Genomic DNA, 23,378 nt, shown 5'->3' on the forward strand with positions numbered 1-23,378 from the left:
TAAATTTTACCTCTCACCTCTTTTTCCATCAAGTGAATTCAGTTGATTTCTTTGTGTTATTCACTTTCTTCCTTGAAATATTCCATGAATTATAAATGTCAATGTAATCAAATACTTCTCTCATTTCACACCTTATTTTTAGATTATCACGATTTAAATATTACTATATTATATTGTTTAGGATTTTTCCTAGATATGTTTCTTAAAATTTGAGTTAGAATTTTTTAAGGCTTATCTTTGACAAGTGCTATAATAGATATTCTTATACATTTGAAGTGCTTTGATGGAATTAAAAGTCACTCTGGGCTGAAATCACAATCAAAAGGAAACCTAGAAAACAGAGCATGAGTTTTTGTTGAATTTTGCTCTAATGGTTCCTAAATACTCTGTTTTCTAAAATATAAATATATTATGTTCCCCTGCTGCTATAAATATACTAATATTTGAATTATTCATTTTGCTATGAATGAACTATTCATTCACAAACATACTAGAAGATTAAAATTTATAAGAAATGCAATACAAATTTGCTTAAAGCATGGTGAGAAAAACTGGTAAGAGATACAAAGAACCGCAAGTCCTAGTTCATTAACTGCAGAAGTAAGTATTATAGTAATAAGTAATAAGTCCCTGGGTAGGAGTTTCCCATTTCACACCTCACAATGGAGTTCCTATAATCTCATGTGCATTCGGAAAATAACACTCTGCCACTCTGCATCTGAATAGTTCTTCATGCTGTACAAAGTGTTTTGTCATCCATTTCCTCATTTTATCAAATCCAAATGGGGTAGTCATTCAAATAATCTCATCCCTGTTAAGGAGACAGCAATCAGAAAGTCCAGGATGGGAAGACATGAGAACTTGTAACTAGAAAATTTCAGAACCTTCAAAGGAACCCTTGTCTTGTACTCCGAGGCCTTCATTTTTTTAAAACCCGGGCTCCTTTGGAATCAAACTCTCCTGATTTCAATAAAAACGAATTTAGTTACTTATATGCAACTTAGCACTAACGTTACAACAAATCATTTGAGGTGGCTATATAATTCAGATTTTACTTACATGATCCTCCTTTCTAAAAGCTAGTGATTTGAGCTGCCGAGAAACCAACTGAGAAAACCTTGTGCACTGCACAAGCTTAGTGAGGTGCTGGGCGGGGCTGGAGAGAAAGCTGTGCGGATATCCGTAGGCCTTTCTATCAAGGGTGACAGAATGGTCCCTAAAGAGCTTTTAAAGTATTTTTTTCCTAAGCTTCTCAGCAGATTTCTGCTTGAATGAGCATAAAATGTGGGTCAAACAAGAGTTATGGACTAAGCCACAAGAACTTTTGTCTCCCTCTGGGATCTGATTGCATGCTGGAGAATTTGAAGGGAAAGACAAGACAGATCGTGCAAGCCATCCTGATACCTAAACAATGCCCTCTTTGTGTTTGGAAATCCCTGGAATTTTTTTTTAAGTCAATTGGTTTGGTTGAACATTGGTTCTGTTATTTCAGATGATGACACCAGCCACTGAAGAGAAGTCAGAAAATAGTATTTCTGTTTGTTTCATATAATTTTTAAACCATATTAAAACCAAAACAAATTGAAGCATTCTTAAAATGTTGAAGATTAATTTAATGAACATTTAACATCTTAAATTTTATGTCCAGTTTGGAAATTCCTGAGATACTGTTTGATACCATGAAATTAGGTATGAGTTTTAAATTTAGAAACAGGGAAGGTAGAACTGTTCTTCCACCCTGGGCAATAAAAATAAATAAATAAACAAACAAGAGGCCACTGGGACAGATTGGAGAGGGTGGGTGAGAAGATGAATCGTTCAATAAGTTGCACGAGGGAATGATGACTGCGAGTTCCTCGGAGTGGCTGACCTGTAGGAGAAAAACCTGAAGCTACTTGCACAGACCACTGCTGGAAACTCTGCTTTCAATAAAGCTGATTTGTGGAATCTGTTCTAGAAGACGTTCATGTCCACTCATTGCCTTGGCAAACTTACCAAGCTATCACTCTGTGGGAGCAACTTTCCTGGGCAAGTGGTAGAGGGGGCTGGGTTGGGAGTGGGGGTGTGGGAATTGCTGGTTACAAAAGGTCATAGTGAATCAGTGTCTTATTTTCTTCTGGCCCAAAGTAGATGATCACTTCCAGTCAGGAGAAATTTAGCCTTGTCTCTTTCTGGAAAGGACAGGGCTCATGAGAGAAATAAAGGAAAATTCTTGAGTGAAATCAGAATGAACTCATTTGGAGGCAAAGTCTTTCACTCTGCATGCTTGTGGTTAATAAAAAAAGTTGGCATGCCTCATTTCCATGTTTATGCAACAGCAAAAATCAAAACATTTTAAAAATAAAATCCTGAGCAGTTTAAAATATAAAGAAAAGTGAAACTAATGTGTGAACACAGTAATCATCCAACAAAATCTGAGAGAATTGATATGGATAATTCTGGCTTTCAAATTGTATGCCCTTTTTTTCTGCCTGCTTTCTTTGTGGTCTATGAAGATCGACATGATCTAAAATATTGCTTTTTGAGAGATTTTATGTCTTCTTTGAATGACTACATACACGGTTTAAAATATTGTCTGTAGTTATTAAATTTATCACCAGAAATATTCCTGCAGAAAAGACAAAAAAGGGCCAAATCGCATCACCTCTCATGAATGGGCCTACATTGCTGAGGGTAGGCCCCCTAGCATAGCACGGAGGGGTGCTTTCCTGTTTTTCAGTAGTAGCTATGAATCTGCACTGAACCATCCACACACTTTGGTCTGTCCACTTTGGGGACAGAGATGTTCATTTAGTGGGTCAGTGTTGCTGAGCCTTTGTCAAATGGTCTAACCATGATGTGGCTTTCATCCATAATGTAAACTAAGAAGTGACAGCACTAATTTTTAACATACCAAGGTCCTTTAAATGCTATTTATCTGTTGCCTTTACTTCAACAAGTAGTATCCATGAAACTTAGTTTATAAAATGCAATAATAAAATTATTTTATCCTGGGCTTGAGAAAATTTTCATAAAGGTAGTTGATGAAATTGCCACAGGGAGCAGGACCTGAGGAAATGAAACAGGCAAGTAAATACTGATGGAGGAAGAGATTGAAGAGCATGGATCTTGGGAAGCCCAGAGACATGGGGTTGGGGTGGAGATGCTGGACAGCCAGGGTTAATAGGAGCGTGCGGCCAGGAGGTTTCTGCTCTGGATAGGAGTGATCATGGAACGAGGTGGAGGAATGCCACAAAAACTAGTTGACTTCTTGAAAATATTGCCTAAAACCAGTTATTTAGCAATCCATGAATTACTCGATTATTTTTCCACTTTTCATCAACATGTATTACATACATTATTTAAAACCATGATATTCACCCATTCTGCATTATGCCAGACGGTTTGCAGGTAAAAGTCTTATGGGTTTGGGAGAAGGGTGAAGGGAATATTGGTGTGTACCGACCTAGACTGTGAAAAACATTCATTTACATTTTCACTGGATTACTGTACTGTATATATAAATATATAATTAATCACTAAGATATGTAGAATTTTGATGGAGGTGTTGTTTGATATTTGAAAAGAAATAACATGTAGTCATAAATTTATATCTTTTGTTCTTAAAGACAAAATTCATTGAATTGATGATAATTTGAACAAAACATGAAATTATTAACAAAACTAACAGGGCAAGTAAACTTTTAAGAAAAAGTGCTTGTTAAGTCAGGAGCATGAATTCCTATATTTAAATATCTAAGAAAGACAGTGAATAAAGAAGCAAAATCTGCTTTTCCTTGTTAAAACATTCCAATTCAAATCCACATTATTTCATGTTCTATATACCAATTACATTAATTTACTAACTTTATATTAAAAACCTGGTATATAGAGAAACAGGAAATGAACATTTTTACAAGTACTTGATTCGAATGTGTTTCTATATGGATCTATTATATATAATTTAATTTTAGTTTCTTTTAAAGCATTCTCACTGCTCATGACCAGTTTGCTTCCATCAAACCAGTGATGTACAAGAACTTTAAAAATTTTGAGAAGAAAAACTCCATTTTGGAAGAATTTATCTATCTTTGCCTACTAATTACCATTATTTACTCTGAATATCTGTGCACCATGAAATAGTTAATTTTTGTTTCTGATTTCCTTTTAAGTGGCAAAAATAAAATAGACAAACAATACTACATATAATTTTTAATTCAGACTATATACTTCTAGACTGTGAAGTTCTGTATGATACAAATATTGAAGAAGCTTGGGAATACTTAAGAAGAATATCAATAATACTTTTGCAAGTGAGGCTAACAGCTTGCTGTCTTCATTACAAAAACTAAAATGAAAAAATAAGAGACATGATAAGATGATCTTCATATATAATAATGGTTTAAGATGACTTGAAGAAGTCATACTAATGGATTTCTTCTCAATTTTACTGTTAGTACTTCATTTCCATCACTATAGGTTTGACCAGTAATTCTCAAAGTGTCCACTGATCCCTGGGGATCCCAGAAACCTGTTCAAGGGTCTACAAATTCAAAAATTTCTGAAGAACAGTAAGATGTCATATGTCTTTTTCACCTTCATTCTTTCTCAAGAGTACAGTATTTTTCAGAGACTACATAAGGTGTCATTCATCATTGCTTTGATGGCTAATGTAATATATGCTTGTCAATTTTTAAAGTTTTTTTTTTTAACTTTAAATGTGGTAAATATCAATAGATGTAATCCACATAAAACAAAGTTCTCTGGATTATTCAATACTTTTTAAGAATGTAAAGCGGTCTTGAGACAAAAATATTTAGAGCTCCTGAATTGGAGCTATGCACAATTATAATCTGTACAATAACCCAAGACAGAATAATGAAGGGTTTCATACAAGATATCCTTTCATATTTCTGTCTGTTTCATACAAGATATCATATTTCTTTCTGAATTTTCTATGCCCTATGAATATCTTCCACTGCATTTTGAACTCTTTTTTTCTTTTGTCATTTTATGTTATTCTGTAATTATTAATATTGACATATGACATTTTTCAATTTATATAGCAATAAAATATATGAAATATTTTATTGGATGTTACTTAGATTAAATTATAGGTCCATAGTCATTAATTCTTCCTTTCAAGATTTTACTGGTGAGTTGCCAATCAGCTTTAATCTAGCTGCTCCCTTAAGGTGGGATGACAAGGAACGTTATAAAGGTATTATAAATTTTGGTTTTTAACTGGAAGAAAAAAATTTCTGGAAAACAATTTTTTGTTAACTGTTAAATCCTTTTTTCTTCCCATTGTATTATCTATACTAGTGACCCTATATATTGAAAATTAATTATGCTGGAGTAAACAGTAGAAAATTGAAGATTTATCACATCGAATCAAATGTGAGGAAAAATTTAAAGTTTCTTACCTCTTACCTAATGTGATCCTTGATTTTAAGTTATAATTCAGCATTTAAATATTTAAATCTAAAAAGGAGATTTCTGCAAATATATATTTATCATTTATAGAAAGTACCTGAATAACCTATTTTAGTTCATCATTTATTCACATTCACACAGATTTGTTTCATTTTTTGAATTCATGATACATTCCACAACCTCTTCAAGGTTTTGCTTATACTGTTGCAAACAAAACAGACAAAAATTACTGTCTCTGCGAATTTCTCATCATGGTAATACTTATCAAACAGCCAATTTAAAGGTATCTGGAAACAATTGTGAAGAATGAAGAAACGATGGGTTTTGTCTACCTTCAGCTGAGGTAGAAAGATAATTGCAATCAGTCATTGACATAAGTTTTTATACAACAAATATTATCATGTGTAGAAGTACCAGGAAAAGAGAATTAATTATAATTGGATTTGTTCTGGTGCCAATATTCTGTCATTATCTTTACAGTCCTCTGGGATGGAGGAGACAAAGTATTTGAAAATGATCTGAGAGGGTAGAAAGATTCATGAAATTAACCAGAGAAACCAGACCTCATGGACTGCATTTGTGTTTGTCAAATATTTGTCTGGGCTTCCTCTTTACTCTCGTCATTGACCAAATTTGAATGTTATGAAGAATAATACTCCGTGTTTTTGTAGCATCAGCCATATTAAGCAGTTTGCTATTATTAATTTGTTATTTATATAAACAGGAAACAGTTTCAACTTTATTTCCTTTGGGCGGAATTTCATAAATCAAACATTTTGGTTTCATTTAAGGACAACACTCTTTTTTTCTAAGTGTTCATGACCTAAGTTATCACAGTTTCAGAATTATGAAAGAACATTTTTCAAACTGTCTCATTCTAAAATTACTTTCCACTTGAACAACCCAGTAGTGTATAGCTCCTGCCTGACCCTTTTGTTCTTACTGCCAGCTCTTGGCAATACCTGACTGATCACCTAATGCCAATACAGTGCAAGCAAACTCTAAGAGAGAGAGAGTACTTCTACCTCTAGGGAGAATGAAATGAATATTGGAAAATTAAAAACTGTCCATGAAAAATTGATGTAGCTCTTGAATGTTCTGTCAGCTCCTCCTTGATATTAATCTTTTATAGATAAAGGTTTTTATTTAAGCTTGGCATTTGATGTATTCTTGCTTATTCTATTTTTTGAACATAGCTGAAATTATAGCCTAAATTTGTTAAAGATAAAATGAATTTGCTTTCTTAATTTTTATTCACACTAACATTGTAATCTAACTTTATTCCTTCTATCTTCATTGTAAAATTTTGGTCCCCACTTAATGTAAATTTACTGTAAGTGGCTTCTTCCAAAATCAGGCTTCAAATACCTCCAAAAGGAAGATATGCTTAAAATGAAACTTTGTAGCATAAATGCTATAAATGTATTTTTAAAATATTTATTTATTTATCTATTTATCTATTTATTTAAAGCCAGAGTTACAGAGAGAGGAATAGACAGAGACAGAGATCTTCCATCTGCTGGTTCATTCCCCAGATGGTTACTAGGCCAGGCTGGAGCCAGTAGCCAGGAGCTTCCCCTGGGTCTCTTGTGTAGGTGGCAGCGGCCCCAACACTTGGGTCACCTTCCACAGCCTTTCCCAGGCCATTTTCACAGAGCTGGATAGGAAGTGGTGTAGTACCCACATGGAACTGGTACCCACATGGGATGCCTGAGTAGCAGGCAGCAGCCATACAGACTACACCACAACACAGGATCCCATGATGTATTTTTATATAAAAGTCCTCTCTACCACATGGTTAAACTAACTATCCTGACCAGTTACACTGAAGTTTTATATCATTACTTCTGTTCCCTGAAGGGATCGTTGATCCTGTTATCTATAATTTGAGTGTGGAAATCATCATCAGATTCCTGGGAGTTCTATATTACAAACAGGTTGAATTATTTGTTCAATTATCTTGAACACTTCAGTCATAGGGGCCATGTGTATAGAGGGGGAAAGTGGGAACACGGTGAGAGTTAGACAAGTTTCCCGAGGTGTAACAAGGGGAGGCATTAGGACTGCATCTGAAATCTGCTAGGGACATACTCTGTATTTATGAGGGAAAAAGACCACAAAATTTCATTTTTCATGGGTTGCAGTACTTGACTGCCTGCATAGAATATAACTGCAATGACTAATATATATACAGATAGTTATTGAATAATTTGTCATTTAGAAAATATATTTCATTGACATCTTTCCTTCAATTGCCTCCCCCCAAGATTTACAAATGACTGATTTAGATATATCAACGTTGTCTACTTTTTAATTTTATCTGTGAAAACTTGTGATGTGTGAACACTCCTACAGATAGCCATATTGAAGCTCTTCATTCCATTTTTCTAGTGTTCCATTTCTTGTCGATTTTCCCAAATCAGATAATGGCTTCACTGAAACAGATCTGGGGAGCGGGGAGTCAAGCTTCTTAAGCACTTATAAGATCCAATGTCTTTTCTTATATTAATACATGGTTGGACATAACTCAAGTGAGAACATGCCAAATAATGCAGCTTAAAACCTAGTATTTTGGGGTTCACATTGAAAGCAAATCAAAGAATGAGAAAAGATTGCAAAGTCCTTTAAATAAAATAACAACAAAGAGAATATCAATCATAATAACAGGAAGATACAATAAAGAAAGACAGAGACAGGGAGATTAGAAGGCAGGCAGAGAGGAAACAGAAAAAAACAATGCATTCCCCAAGAATACATTATTTCCAAAACAGCTAGATAGTTATTTCCAGTCTATCACAAAATTATTAGAATAAATGAAAGAATTATTGATTGGCCTCTGGTAATTTCAAACAGTTAATATTAGATTTCTATATATTATGTCTGTGAAGATAATACTTAACACTACATCAACCATGTAATACATCAACCATGTAATTTAGGAAATTAAAAGATACTTATATATAATAAATTATAGCAGAATTATTTGGAAACAGCTTTGTGCTGAGCCAAAGATAGGAAATCAAGTACAGAAACTAGAGGCAACAAGGCTATCATATCCCAAGCATTGAATTTTTAGGTAGGCAAAGACTCCACCTTTTTAATTTGAAACAAATGAATGTGATACAAATATAATAACACTTTTTAGTCATCTCTTTTTCTCATTAACATGTGACCTGGAAAAGTCACTTAATATATACAAGGATGAAATTTTCTACAGGGGAAATGATAACTCCAGAGTAGGTTAACTTTAGAATTCTTATCAGCTTTTGATTTCCAAGATTTCAAAATTATAAAATCAAGTGTACAATTTCGTCTATGAACTCTGAGCACAGTGCTGCCACCGTGTGGTATGTATAGTAACAGATTTGCATTGCAAAACGAGGGAAAATGCTAACAGAGCAAAGTAATTGAAGACAGATGTGCAAAGAGGCACTACTAGATTTAATTAAGGTTAGCAACAGTGGAGTAATAAAGCACATTGATGTCTAACCATTTAGCAGCCAAAGAAAATGAAGAGGTCAAACAGTAATGTGAAACAGATTGAAGTGCCAACAGAAGATAAAACGTATTTACCTGGAATGCCCCCTCAGTAATTGAGTCACAAAAGTGATGCAGCATTCTACGATTTAGTCTTGTAGGACACAAGAATCCTCCTAGCAGGACTGAATGTAGTCACATAGATGGGCCCACCCACTTGTTGATACCTTCATACTAGGATTGGGATTTATCTCCCAAAATATGTTTTATTGTTTTTAAAACAGTGAATTTCTGTTTAAAATAAACATGTTTCAAGTGTGATACACAGGTGCATAATACCTTCAGGATTTCTGAAACTGACTAAAAGAGGTGGAAGAATAAAAAGAGGCATATTGCCTTTTTTAAAAAAAAGATTTATTTTATTTATCTGAAAGACAGAGTTACAGAGAGAGGCAGAGACAGAGAGAGAGAGGTCCTCCATTTGCTGGTTTACACCCCAGATGGCCGCAACGGCCGGAGCTGCGCCGATCTGAAGCCAGTAGCCAGGAGCTCCCTCCGGGTCCCCCACATGGGTACAGGGGCCCAAGGACTTGGGCCATCCTCCACCGCATTCCCAGGCCACAGCAGAGAGCTGGATGGGAAGAAGAGCAGCTGGGACTAGAACCGGCACCCATATGGGATGCCGGCACCTCAGGCTAGGGCTTTATCTCCCTGTGCCACAGCGCCAGCCCCAGCATATTACCTTTATATTGTTAACTTTGAAATCACCAAATTAGGGAAGATAATGTTTAGTGTTAACATTTTAAAATTTTTTCTGTTAATAATATAGAAATACAAAGATTTATTACGCTTAAATAAAATCCAGAGCTCTTCAACTGTGTGTATACCAACATGGGGTGATCAGCATGAATTCTGTCATTTGTTATAGTGATACCTCCCACACAATGTTTCCATACCTATTTTGTCTCATCACTCAAATATATATAATATTCATGAGCTGTTACAAACTTTTTTGGGATCCATAACCCTGTTCTCTACCATATTTAGTGCATTATAAAATATTTTCTTGAAATCAGCATTTGGGGGAATTGGTAAAAGAAAACTGTAATTGGATGCTCACATTTTTCAACACAATACGAAAGATGAAAGTGGTCATCTTTGATGTTCAAAGCTACAAAATGATTCACCAATGTTTCTTTTGAAAAGAACTTGAAAAAAAAAAAAACCCTTTTACATCAAATGCACTTTTTGAATAAAACACACAACTGGATAAAAAGTGAAATGCTACCTACTGAATCATTCAGATGTTTTGGTTACTTGGTTAAAGGGAAATAAGCATTAATGCATTACTATTATGATTTATTTATGAAGGTATTTCAAAAAGTGTGTGAAAATGGACTGAAAAGATGTTTGTCTTGTTGCAAAAAATAGGAATGAAATCGTGCAGAGTTTTTCAGAGCATGCATTTTCCATGAAATTTTGAAGATTCCTCATACTTTTTTCATTAAATAATGCCTGGATATAATTACCAAGGAGCAAACATAGGCTTTGCTTCCAATAATAACATGCTCAGAACAGCTATAATCAAAAAGAGAAAGTGGCCGGCGCCGTGGCTCAATAGGCTAATCCTCCGCCTTTCAGCGCCGGCACAACGGGTTCTAGTCCCATTCGGGGTGCCGGATTCTGTCCCGGTTGCCCCTCTTCCAGGCCAGCTCTCTGCCATGGCCCGGGAGTGCAGTGGAGGATGGCCCAAGTGCTTGGGCCCTGCACCCCATGGGAGACCAGGAGAAGCACCTGGCTCCTGCCTTCGGATCAGTGTGGTGCGCTGGCTGCAGCGTGCCGGCCGCGGCAGCCATTGGAGGGTGAACCAACGGCAAAAGGAAGACCTTTCTCTCTGTCTCTCTCTCTCACTGTCCATTCTGCCTGTCCAAAAAAAAAAAAAAGAGAGAGAGAAAGTGAATATTGCCATAGAAGAAAAACAACACATCATGTGCTATGAAGAGTCCAGATTGAGGAGAGAGATTCATTCCTGTTAGCAGGATGAACAAACTAAATGAAGGATATTTGAATGGGACCACTACAAATAAGGCCAATTTAGGTTCAAAAAAGTGAAGAGAAACAGGAGGACAAAACAAAATTGAGAAGAACAAAACCAAGCCAATGGGAGCCAGAGTGAGAGGTAGAAGTCAGCACCTGAAGGAGAATTATAAGAGACAAATTTTGAAAAGGGCAGGAGCATAAAGAACTTTGAGACATACACAAAAGAACTGAACTGAAATCAGTAGATGTATTGATATTACAGAAGTTCTGGTCTCAAATATTAAGTCCTTAAAACACTTTATTCATTAAAAAGCTTGTATTAGTGAAACTTCAGCTCAATTTAATAAAATTGAATATTTCTTATTTGCTCTGTTTAAGCAGAAATTAGTATACACATGGGTTGTTTCAATATTTTTGTGTTTTATCACACTTTATCTGTTGCTATGGACCAGTGGAAAAGGAAGGTCCATTTTGCATTTTAGTTTAATAATTGAATTCATTTTCAAAAAGTACCCAAATGTCTGGCTGTCTATCTCTGTACTACTCTACATGCCAAGATTGAATAATTCAATCAGGCACAGATGTTCTGTTAGAATAATGACAAACACCTAGATTCATTTGAGTCAGTAACCCAAATTCTAACTTCCTGAAATTTCTGTAGCCTCCATCTTAGATGTACTCTTGCTTGGCAGAGATATTAGATAAACTTAGACTTCTTCCACTACATGTATATGTCCTCTGGCTTTAGTGTATTTCTTTTTTGTATTTCTAATAAAATACTATTTGTTTGCATTCAAAACATTGACAATACTTGTACAACATTTTCAAATGAGATTTCTATTCAAGGCAATAACCAAGAAGAAAAAAGCTATATCCCATTAAATTTATTTGTAGCTTTGTTCTTTTCTTCTGCTTATGTTTAACATTTGTGAACTCATTTTTCAAATTTGCTGGAAGAGGAATAGAACTAGAAATTGCACCATGTGAAACCAAAGTTGATGAAAGAAAAAATGGACTTTTTAAAATGTAAATAATAAGATATCATATCTATAACAGGCTTTATGATACACTGTGAGGTTGCTTTTGAATGAAAATTGTTTTATTTTGGTAAAGATAAGTTGACTAAAAACTGTCTTTCAATGTTTGTCTTTGAAAATTGTATTGAGATTTTTCAGATGACATTAATTTTCATTCTAATTTTTAATTCTGTGTCATACTAAAAATCAAATATAGTTGTCTAGATTATATAATGCCAATCAAAAACATAACAGTTTTCTTTTGTTTACAGTCAATTAACTAGTTTGGCTTATTCCATGGTTGATTGTATAGTTTAATTTTTATATGTTCAGAATTTACATCCACGTCATTTTACCTTTTTAAATTATACTTTAACACTCATTACACTATTAGGATTTCTTCTACATAAATTGAAGAAAATATTAAACAAACATCATAATTATTCTTTCTGCAAATCTATTCTTTCTTCTTACTAGTAATTCATTTCATAGGTGACTTGTTATTTAACAGCATTCAGACCTTTTTCTAAGTAAATTTCTCAATTTTTAAATACCTGATATACAATTGACTGATTATTAAACTTTTTCTTAATTTCCATATTCTTGGGGATATGCTGATGCAATTGGAATAGATAAGGAAATTCCTAGTGGCTTTAGACAATCTGTTATTGCTGAAATGGAAGAAATGAGAGGAAAGCTAAGCCTATGAAAAATGTTACTATAGCTACCCCAATAGTGAATTTTTGTCCTCAAATGGTTTCCCACACAGTGTCTATATTTTTCATTTCATTGTATTTTCTTAATAAAAATTCCATCAGATTAAGAATAATTGAGATTTTATGCATTTTCTTTTTTAAAAATATAAAACCAACTGTTCATCCAGTACTATGAATCTAAGAAATTCCTGATAGAACAGGAATGTATTTATGGAACAGAGAGACTAGAACATGTCTACCTTTAGAAAAGAATTCAAGGTAAATTCATTGTCAAGAACTGTATAATCTCAGATAGCAGGGAAAAAACGCTGGGAAAGTCTTGAAGAAGTGACAGTACAGCAAATCAAATCGGGAGAGCAAGATGAGTGAGTCACTGGGCTCCTGTAATTGTAATCTTAGGAGATAGGCATTGCTGACTCACTGTTTTCAAATAGGATTAGTACAGTGCTCTGTGCAGTTACTACAGAATGGGTTGAGAGCATGACTAAAGTCCAAACTCTGGCAAAAGATAAATATCAACACTTTCAAAAACTTGCCAGAGAAACATCCCCACCCCACAAAATAAAAGGAAACACTTGCTTTTTCCTCCTTCATTTTGCATCAAAACTTCCTCCCAAATCTCTAAATCTAGAGCTCTGTTAATAGTATTAATATCATATACCTACTGCATAATTTATAGCACAGATACAAATTTACAGTGTATTCTGTTTGAATTCTTATATTCAAAAATAAAATTTATGAAAATTTTGAAATAAATCCCAATCATAAACCAGGAAATGCCTGAAGGAAACATGTATCTTTAAATCTGATCATCCTGCTAGAGATAGTTGATTGAGCTATCTGCAAACAAGCACAGGATTTCCAATCACTTGTGGAAATTACGTATCCTTTGTTACATCTTTCCTTCTAAGGAGAAAAACAGATTATTGGTTATTATGCAGAGAAGAATTAAATGATATCCCTTATCTTGCTATTTCTACCAGTAAAAGTCTAAACTCTTTTCTTTAGGAAATAACTAAAATTCTCATTTCTTTTCTATATCCCAATTACAAAACTACACAAAGAAATCACAAAAAATAATAGGTTAGTTACATACTATTTAACTCGATTGAAATACGAAATGCTTTTTCCTTAGAAGTGATTGGTTTTCCTTTATGTCCAACAAAAACTGTACAGTATTCAGTGTTGCCTCTGCATCATTAGTTAAGGAAATGAAAATGAAAATCAAGCTGAGAAATGTATAATTGTTACTATAGCTGTTTCTGTACCCATGTAGGTTAGGAACCCCTTTAATTATGCATTTGGAGATCATGTAAGCTTCATTTATTGACTGTGGTGTTGATTCTTCCCACACCATGCAGCAAAGCCTACCAATCACCGTCCTGCAGAAGGCTCCGTGTCCACTGGCTCCTCGGGCAGCAGCTTTGGCAGTGGGTATAGCATGGACAGCGAGGGAAGCAGCAGCACTACAGGAGAGACTAATCTATTTCCTATTCCAAGGATGTAAGTGTATTTTTTTTTCTACAGTGTTAACAGCATCGTGAGTAACATATTCTTAACATTTAGCAGGAAAAAGCTAGCTCATTATTGGATTCTGAGTCATTGACCCTAAAACACTTGAACTGTTTGTGCCTACATAAAAATAGGTAAAGACTGGATTAATTCACTTATTTCTGAGAATGATTGCTAGTCACTATAAGGACTACTTACTCTATGCAATGGATGCATCTACTATAAAAATTGCTGAAATACTGACTTGGCTATGCAGAATAAAGTTCAGCAGCAGTGCACTGGTGTTGCAATCATTTAATGACCAAACACAACCATTGTTGGTATTTGAGATAACATAGATTAATTTACTTTGAATCAGGAGAGATTTAACAAAGCCAAAGGACACGTATATCATGTTGGAAACACACACATGGAGCTAATCAGTTAAGCTTTTCAACTGTAAATCCTTGGTGATTAAAATGGAAGGTTTTGAAGGATTTCTATATTTCCTAGAACAAATATGGAGGAGTTTGTTCATAATGTTAGATCTCAGGAAACTCATTTTGCTAATCAAATGTAAAACTAAAGCAGGTTGTTTTTAGAATGAGTTAGAATAAGTTTAGTCATATTGGTGGTAAATTTAGTAGCATTCAAAATGAATGAATATGTTATGTCTGTATCAAAATCTAATATCAAAATCCAAACTTCTGGAACTTTCCTTCTCCTCCCCATTAACTAGCCTGGGTTTTGAAAGATGCCACTGGGCTAGGATACAGGACAAGATCAATCCAGCAGACTGCCTGGTTTTGTAAGACTTGTAAAATAAAAATTACTTTTTGCATTTTTAAATGTTTTGGGCACTTTTTTAAAAAAAATAATATTTTGTAACATAGAAAAATGAAATGAAATTTAAGCTTTAGCAAACATGAACTAAATCGTTTTGGAACATAGTCACATCCATTAGTTTATATGTTGCCTGATGCTGCTTTTGAATGATAAGGGCAGAATTGAGGCGTTATAATAGAGACCACCAAAAATATTTTCAGACCCCGACTCGGGCTCTTGTTAAAGGTAGTTTTCATTTCCTCCAGTGTTGAGTGAAGCTTTCCTGAGGAAGAGGATTTCTATTTCTCTTAATATCAAGTTTTTATAAATCTTTCCATTTGATCCCTGGTATAGTTCCAATATAAAATATAGATACTGAATCAGGTTACAAAAGGAAGTGGAAAAATGGATTTTACAGGGAATAACATGTTTATTTTGTGGTTCTTAAGCTATATTTTTCCAACATAAATTAAGCAAATGTGTCATCTGTCCACCTAAAGGGTTTATTTTTGTTTTTGAAATTTTATGGATTCAATAGTTATTTGCACATAATTAGTTCTATTTTGTTGGAAACTACTTCTAAAAAGAATCTGATCTCATTAGTTTTTGTCTCTGATGATCCAGTTCAGCTAACAACAAATCTGCAATTTCATCACATTTCTCTCTAAGCTGTGAATGTCATGAATCTGTAAAAATTTTGTACCATGCATATTTTGAATCCTTTCCATGTATCTGTAACTTTCAAAATATGTCATTTAACTCTGATGATAAAGTTATAGCATCCAGAGAATAAACTGTGTTATTTCCTCAATATCTGAATGTCTGAGGTAGAAGTAAATGGTGTACAATTTTACACACAAACCATATGCCACTTTTCTCCCACATTTCCCTGTTTCTCTTATAAGCCAAAGCTTCCCACGAATGTCTGGAGACAACCGTTTTGCCATAGGAGCACATAGAAAATTCACTTACTTACATAAGAAAACATATATATATATGTGTGTGTGTGTGTGTGTGTGTGTGTGTATGTTTTTTTATAAACATATATAAGAAATATATAGTGGCCAGTGATGTGGCATAGTGGGTAAAGCCACCACCTGCTATGCCTGCATCACATATGGGAACTGGTTCATGTCCCAGCTGCTTTACTTTAATCCAAAGCTCCCTACTAATGGCTTATGTAAAGCAGAAGAAGATGGCCCAAATGCTTGGGGCCCTGTCATCCACATGGGAGAGCTGGATGAAGCTTCTGGCTTCTGGCTTGGCATGGCTCAGCCCTGGCCATTGCAGCCATCTGGGGAGGAAACCATCAGATGGAAGATCTCTCTTCTCTGTTTTTGTCCCTCTTTCTCTGTAATTCTGAATTTCAAATACATAAACAAATCTTAAAAAATTATAAACATCTCTAAGAAATAGTATAAGCATATGTAAAAATAGTATTTGGTAGCTGTTGCTTGGGCCAGTGTATAGATATAGATAAAGATATAGATATAGATATTTAATGACTGATTAAACATGTGAATTATAAAATATATAGTAAGAATTTTTGAGCTGAAGAATACTTATTGGGAATTTAGAAGAATCACACTCCTCATGTGATCTACAGTTACGTTTCCCTTGAACTTCACTTGGATTCACAAGCCACTAATATCCTTGTATAATCTTCAAAATGCACTTACCACATATTTTCGTTAAGTATCTAAGGTTAACAATCTATTTTCATTAGAAGCAAAGGCTGTAGCTAGATATCACCACCAAAATGTGAAATCTATGACTAAAGAACAAATCTAAAAATTATCAAAAATTATTTCTTTATAATTACTGAAATTATGCTTTTTTATTGACACATGATATTTGTATAAATTTGTGAGGTACATTGATTTTTTTTATTTTTTAAAGATTTTTATGTATTTGAAAGGCAGAGGGGCAGAGAGTGAAAGAGAAAGAGTGAGAATCTTCCATTTTCTTGTTCACTCCCGAAAAGGTCACAATGGCTGGAGCTAGGCCAATCTGAAGCCAGGAGCCAGGAGTTCTTCTGGGTCTCCCATGCAGCTTCAGGGGCCCAAAGACTTGCACCATTTTCCAATGCTTTCTCAGGACATAGCAGAGAGAGCTGGATCAGAAGTGGAGCATCTGGGACTGGAATTGGCACCCATATGGGTGCAGGAACTGCAGACAGCAGATTTACCCACTAGGCCATATCACCTGCCTCCCTTATATTTTGATTTGTGTACAAACAAGGTAGGAGCAACTCAGGGTAATTAGCATATCCAATGTCTTAAACTTTCATCATTTCTTTATAATGAGTGCATTGAAAATCTTGTCTTCTACCTATTCTGAGATGTATAATGCATTATCGTGAATTATAATCACTTCGATGTAACATAGAACACTAGAACTTTTTCTTCCATTTGAACTGTAATACTGTACCCATTGACCAACTTGTCACTATCCACCTTCCCTCATAATCTCCCCACTCTGGTGACCATTGTTGTATGCTTAACTTTTATTAGATAAATGGTTTCACATATATGTTATATTATGTGGTGTTTTCTTCCTGTACCTGCCTTACTTCACATAACATAAAGTCCTCCAGGTCCATCCATGTTGTTGCAAATGACAGAATCTCATGTTTTCCATGTCTGAATAGTAGTCCATTGTATGTATAAATCGTATTTTCTTTATCCATTCACCCATTAATATTAATGACCAAGTTCATAAGTTTGGCATAGTATGCAGTGGTAACTTTTTTTGGTACTCTGATTAGCTAGATTCATGATACTTAAAAGATCCTCACTTTCAGTAGTTTCCCTCAGGAGCAATATATATATTAACTCACTCTATCAGTAGAGCAGACTTTACTACTTACAGGGAAATTACTGCTAAATCATTAAGCTTTCTTTTGATCTCATAGTAACAGAATGAGAAGAGTTCTTTTTTTTAACTTAACTACTTGTGTTGAATCTAAATTAAGCAACTGAACAAAATGAAGTTTTCTGCACTGCTTAAACAAGAATCCATATAGACACAGAGCACGTGTGTGTGTGTGTGTGTCTGTACTCACACATCTCAAACATGTTAGAAATTACATAATCTGTTTGCACTTGGTGCCTTACATAATCACTTAATAAATACATGTTCAGAAACCTATGACCTAGAATTGCCATAGAATAATTTAATGGCTTTCAAGAGAAAATAATTTCTGGGTCCAAATCCATTTCTCTTTTATTATGGAAGAAAACACGTCAGCATCTTCTATGGAGTAGAAGATTAAGAGGATCTTTGGTGGAGTTTTCAAATAAGACATAATTGGTTCTTAAGAAATAAGTATGGCTACATTTTCAGCAGTCCAGCAAGCCAAATACTTTTTGTGAAAGTAAGAATTAATTTTTAGTAAATCCTGCTATGTTAGAGGTACTGTTTAGGAACCACGATATCAAGATGTTCTCGTGTTAAATAACCTTTTTAATATGTAAGGGATTTATTCCATTTTTTTAGAATGTGTTATCCAAGTACATTGAAGATAATTCTGAAATCTTTTAGATGCAATGTAGCTTCTTTATTGCTGAAGAAACAATAAGTGGCTTACAGTCTTTCGACTCCTACCATTATCCACATTTCAAACTCTCAGTGCTCAAAGGTTCAGGGATTCTTCATCTTGGTGGCTTGCCAAAAAGTTTGAGGTTGAAGCTGAAAGCATGCAACAGATTGAAGCCTTGAATGAACAATGTAGCTTTGCCTACAATACATCGTTCAAGGCTTCTAATTTTTCAAGCACTGTGTTAAATCTTTTATAGACATTTTCCATTCGATTACCTCATAAACAAAAAGATAACTGTCACTAACCTTATGTTACAAAAGCAGACAGTCTTGACCACATAATAAGACATAGCAACTCCTGAAGCAGAGACAAACTTCAAAAGAAGTCTGATTTCAAAGGCCAGCTTGCTCAACATAGCTGAAAACAGGATGAATCTGAACAAAAAAATCATGAATTGTAGGAAAAATATCTGTTATTAGATTATTTATGTATTATTTAATTCAACCTCTTTCTTATCAAAGAGTCCTTCTTGCTTCCAAAATTAAAAAAAGAAAAAAAAGTATCAAAGACTAAAATTTGAGAATGTGATAATGTTCTGATATTTTAATAAATGACTCCACAGCTGAGACTGACTGAATGTTGAGGTATTTTGTTTGGAATAAATAGGAATAATAATCTAGTTTCCAATTTAAAATTGACACCACTTAGAACATGCCATAAACAAGAGTGTCAATTTGTTAAGTCAACAACAGGAGTCACTGTGCACTTACTCCTCATGTAGGATCTCTGTCCTTAGTGTGCTGTACATTGTGACTTAATGCTATAACTAGTACTCAAACAGTATTTTTCACTTTGTGTTTCTATGTGGGTGCAAACTGTTGAAATCTTTACTTAATATATGCTAAACTGATCTTCTGTATATAAAGAGAATTGAAAATGAATCTTGATGTGAATGGAAGGGGAGAAGGAGCGAGAAGGGGGAGGGTTGCGGGTGGGAGGGAAGTTATGGAGGGGGAAGCCATTGTAATCCATAAGCTGTACTTTGAAAATTTATATTTATTAAATAAAAGTTAAAAAAAAGAACAAGTGACTGTGTATACACTTACCTTTCAAACAGTTTGTTACAGGTTGGGATATATAATATTTTAGTTTTGCAAACTTAGCATCCTCATTTGTATTTGGGGGATTACATATGACTAGATATTACATATGACATATATGATTTTATTTAATTTTTAAATAGAGGGAAGATGGGACAGAATGGACAAGAGCCTGTAAAACAGCCAGGAGTAGGAGTAGGACTAGCAGATACTGAGGGTAAGTTGGAATTTATAGTACTGGATTTTAGTTGAGTCTACATATCATATTATAAGTGTTTGTTTTGTTTTTGTTTGAACATAAATGCAAATGTCTAAGTACTAATGGCCTAAGCACTGGGTAGTTAGTTAGTATCACTAAATGAGAATGACTGTATTTGTTTCATGATTTTCCAATTGCATCTTTACATTTAATATTTAAGTACCTTGGATTACTAAAAATATGAATGAGAAAGAGAAATGACAAGAAAAGAAGAAATCATGAAATTTTTTCAAATGCTTGGCTTGAAATATCATGCAAGTAGGAAATCAACTAAGAAATCTCATTTAAATCATAAAAATTCTTAAATACTCTTCTATGAAGCTGAGAAGAAACCAATGGTACAAAAATCATAATTTTTGTACCCTCAAATTATAGAAAATAATTACTGAACTAACCTCTGTTGCTTCAAAATTGTATTTATTTATGGGGTACTGCATGATGTTGTAATGCACATATCCCCACACGCCAGAACGAATCCATCCCACTGGAGCACAAGCTTCCGCCACGGAAGTCAAGTGGCTTGTTCAATGAGCACTGGCCTGGTATTATCTGGGCTGTATCAGATGTTAGATCTCAGGGCGTTGAGCACATGACATCCCTCTTCATTCCACATTCCTTGGAGCTGGGATCTGAGTGACACAAGTGACTCTTTCCTCCTGCTTCCTTCAGTGAGATTCTGGGTATTATACTACAGCCAGGCACTGAGGCCTCTCACCTGGTTTCTGTAGCTCTTGTGAATGTGACCTGGTGGGTGACTTTGCACTTTATATTGGTATCTCAGTGGCCTGGAGCATCTCATGCAACTACCATCTTGCTCCACCCTCTGAACTAACTTCTACACTAAAACTCAAATGTAAGATCGAAGGTGATTTTATTAAACAAATAGTACATTATTAGGAAAATGCAAAAGGAAGTCTTCAGCAGGCGTGGAATAATAGTATCTAAAAGCTGCACAATGAAGAGCTTATCTTTGATAAGATTATGAAAATGTCTTGTAGCTTTGTTATCTTTCATGTCTGCACCAATCTCCATAATTTTAACTCTTCCACGTACTTTACACTATTCTAAGTACTTTTCATGTGTCTGATTTCATTCTTATATTATCTTATGAGGTGAACAGTAACATATACTGGCTGACATGAAAGGAAACTAAAATAAAAACATCACATAAGATCAGAAAAAAATTATCCAAACCCAGGAAAATGATACCTCATGTCATGCTATTTAAAAGAATGATTATGGGAAAGGACATTTGGGAGGAAAATGGTAGACTTGAGTTTCCAATCTGGTGTGTTTCCAGGTATGTGACCTGATTCCTCTATCTTCAGAACCTCATTTGACAAATGCTGGGTCTAAGTGAGAACTCGGTTTCCTCATGGACATTTTTCTATTCTGAAACTCAGAATTCTCGATTTCTCTTTGTGCTCAATCAAAAGCACTGGTTTTGTATCCTGTTGCCCTGTTGCCCAGGACTACTTAATTTCATTTTTCTTTAATGTAAAATCCTTTCTCTTACATTCTCTATAAAAACTCATTAACTCTCTCCTATATGTTGATTAGTTCCTGACCCACTGCTCTAACTAGTCCCTGGAATTCAAACTCAGGTAATTAATGTCTACGAGCCTTTCATGTCCAACCAGGAAAATAGAAACCACTCAACATTTGAAGTAGAAGTTGTTTATGGGTGGTGACTGATTATATACTCATGAGAGAGGCAGAGAATCTGAGTGGAAGACAGTAGAACAGCAGAAGGAAGTTACTTTCCCGGTAGCCCAAGGGCCAGTAAGAGGTGAAACCAGAACAAGCCTATATGGCAGGGAACAAGAAACAAAGCAGAAACACATCTAATTCCAGAAATATATCCTGAGGCAGATGAGAAAGGGGAAAAATATCCCGATTTTTTCCCTCCTTCTGTTCTACACGTCTCCAGCTGACAGGGCTTGATCAAATCCCACTGGAAGCTGGCTCAGAGAAGTCTGGGAGGAGACTTCTCTCAACCTCTTTCTTATCAAAGAAAGGGGAGAGCCTGGGAAGAGAGAGAGGGAAAAGGTACAAGACTGGATTTGAAAGCACCTAAGTATAAAACTAGCACAATGTTTTTCCTGGAAAATTTCTCTATGTTTCAAGCTACCAACACCCCAAGTGTCATTCACTCTTCTCAATCTTCCCTCCTTATCCTCCAAGGTGCCCTGCAATTCACAAAATTCACATCCATTTATATATAATTTGTCTACTTTATCATGGTTGTGATTTCAAGTACCTGTTTCCATGACTGACTCCTTCAAGAGTTTGAGCAACTCCCAGATCAGACGTGTGGTTTATTCATTGTGGTACCACAGCACTTAACAGAAAGTCTTGCCCCCAGATTGCTTAAAGAATGTCCACTGAATGGTTATTGACTGTCATATAACTTTAGAATTCAGGTATATAGAAAACCAAGTTATCTGTAATTTCAGCTACTTAATTTCATCTTTGTAAAGTCTATAACTAAAATTCTTTTAGTATAAAAGTTAACAGCTGTCAAGGAATAGAACTTGTTCATCCTAGTACTGCTTTCTTCTTTTATATTTGTCCCCCACAAAACATGCTTGTTTTCCATAAAGGAGCCAATCAGAGGCTACTTTATTTTTATTTAAACTTGTGAGTCAACATGTTTCTATGTTAGTGAGCTGACCCCGATCAACAGTTGATCTCAGATTAGTTATGGAGCAGAGGGGCGGGGGTTGAAAAAGGGAACAAAATGGAATATGCAATGCAGTATGAGTCATGTATAGTCATGTGCCCTTTTGGTAGCAAAATCTGGACAAGTTGTTTTTAACTGAGTTATTACGTCAGTTATAGATCACTGTCATTGGACAGTGATCAAATTTATAATTTACATACCCACATGACATTATACATATATACCCATATGTATTTATATGTAAAAGATACCTAATAATATAATAGAATAAAACTATAATACAATTAAACCTTTAGAAATTATTTTAAATTATGAAAAATAGAAAGAGAGAACACAGAGAAAATCATTGAATTAGGACTCTATTTGCTCCAGCCAGGGATAAGACATTAATTTAAAAGGCAAGATTTGTTGAGTCCACATAGAAATACAGAATCAACCTCATGTTGTACTTGAAGTATATATATGATGTGTATTTTGTTTTCTTTCTATGATCCAGAGAATTGTCTTCACTTTCATTTGTCGTCAGTAAACATTAACAATCAATTCAGTAGGAAAACAAAAACCAACAAATAAAACAGAGTTAATTCAAACTGTTTATATACAAAATATATAGTTTCATGAATGTATTTTAACTTATTTCAATTCTTTACCAAGGAACCAGAAAAACTGTCTCATTCTAAATAAGCAGAGTTTTCTTGAAACTCTAGGTCCATGCGATGTTACACTTCATCTTCAGTATTAAGCACTTTGTTTAAGGAACATGTTAGTCCCCTCCAATGGAAACTGATAAATGAAGATTTGTAGGAGAGCAGACT

The 23,378-nt window shown here is 34.7% G+C and overlaps 1 protein-coding gene and 1 long non-coding RNA gene across 8 annotated transcripts in view; one reads left to right on the forward strand and one right to left on the reverse strand.

Moving 5' to 3' along the window:
* LOC149127508 (uncharacterized) overlaps positions 1-2,015 on the reverse strand; it is a 127,368-nt gene extending 125,353 nt beyond the window's left edge. Inside the window, exon 1 of the long non-coding RNA XR_016231685.1 lies at positions 1,060-2,015. This is a non-coding gene — a long non-coding RNA (uncharacterized LOC149127508). The remainder of the gene's footprint in view (positions 1-1,059) is intronic.
* The window catches only part of PCLO (piccolo presynaptic cytomatrix protein), a 524,563-nt gene that overhangs the window by 442,685 nt on the left and 58,500 nt on the right, over positions 1-23,378 (forward strand). For all 7 annotated transcript variants that reach the window (XM_089329388.1, XM_051842632.3, XM_051842633.3 and 4 more), the window contains 2 exons: positions 14,026-14,167; positions 19,765-19,838. In XM_089329388.1, coding sequence (XP_089185514.1) covers positions 14,026-14,167; positions 19,765-19,838 — 216 coding nt within the window. The remainder of the gene's footprint in view (positions 1-14,025; positions 14,168-19,764; positions 19,839-23,378) is intronic.

The sequence above is a fragment of the Oryctolagus cuniculus genome, chromosome 3 (genome assembly GCF_051225735.1).
Source record: "Oryctolagus cuniculus isolate XC-2025 breed Fujian yellow rabbit chromosome 3, ASM5122573v1, whole genome shotgun sequence".
Classification (NCBI taxonomy): Eukaryota; Metazoa; Chordata; class Mammalia; order Lagomorpha; family Leporidae; genus Oryctolagus; species Oryctolagus cuniculus.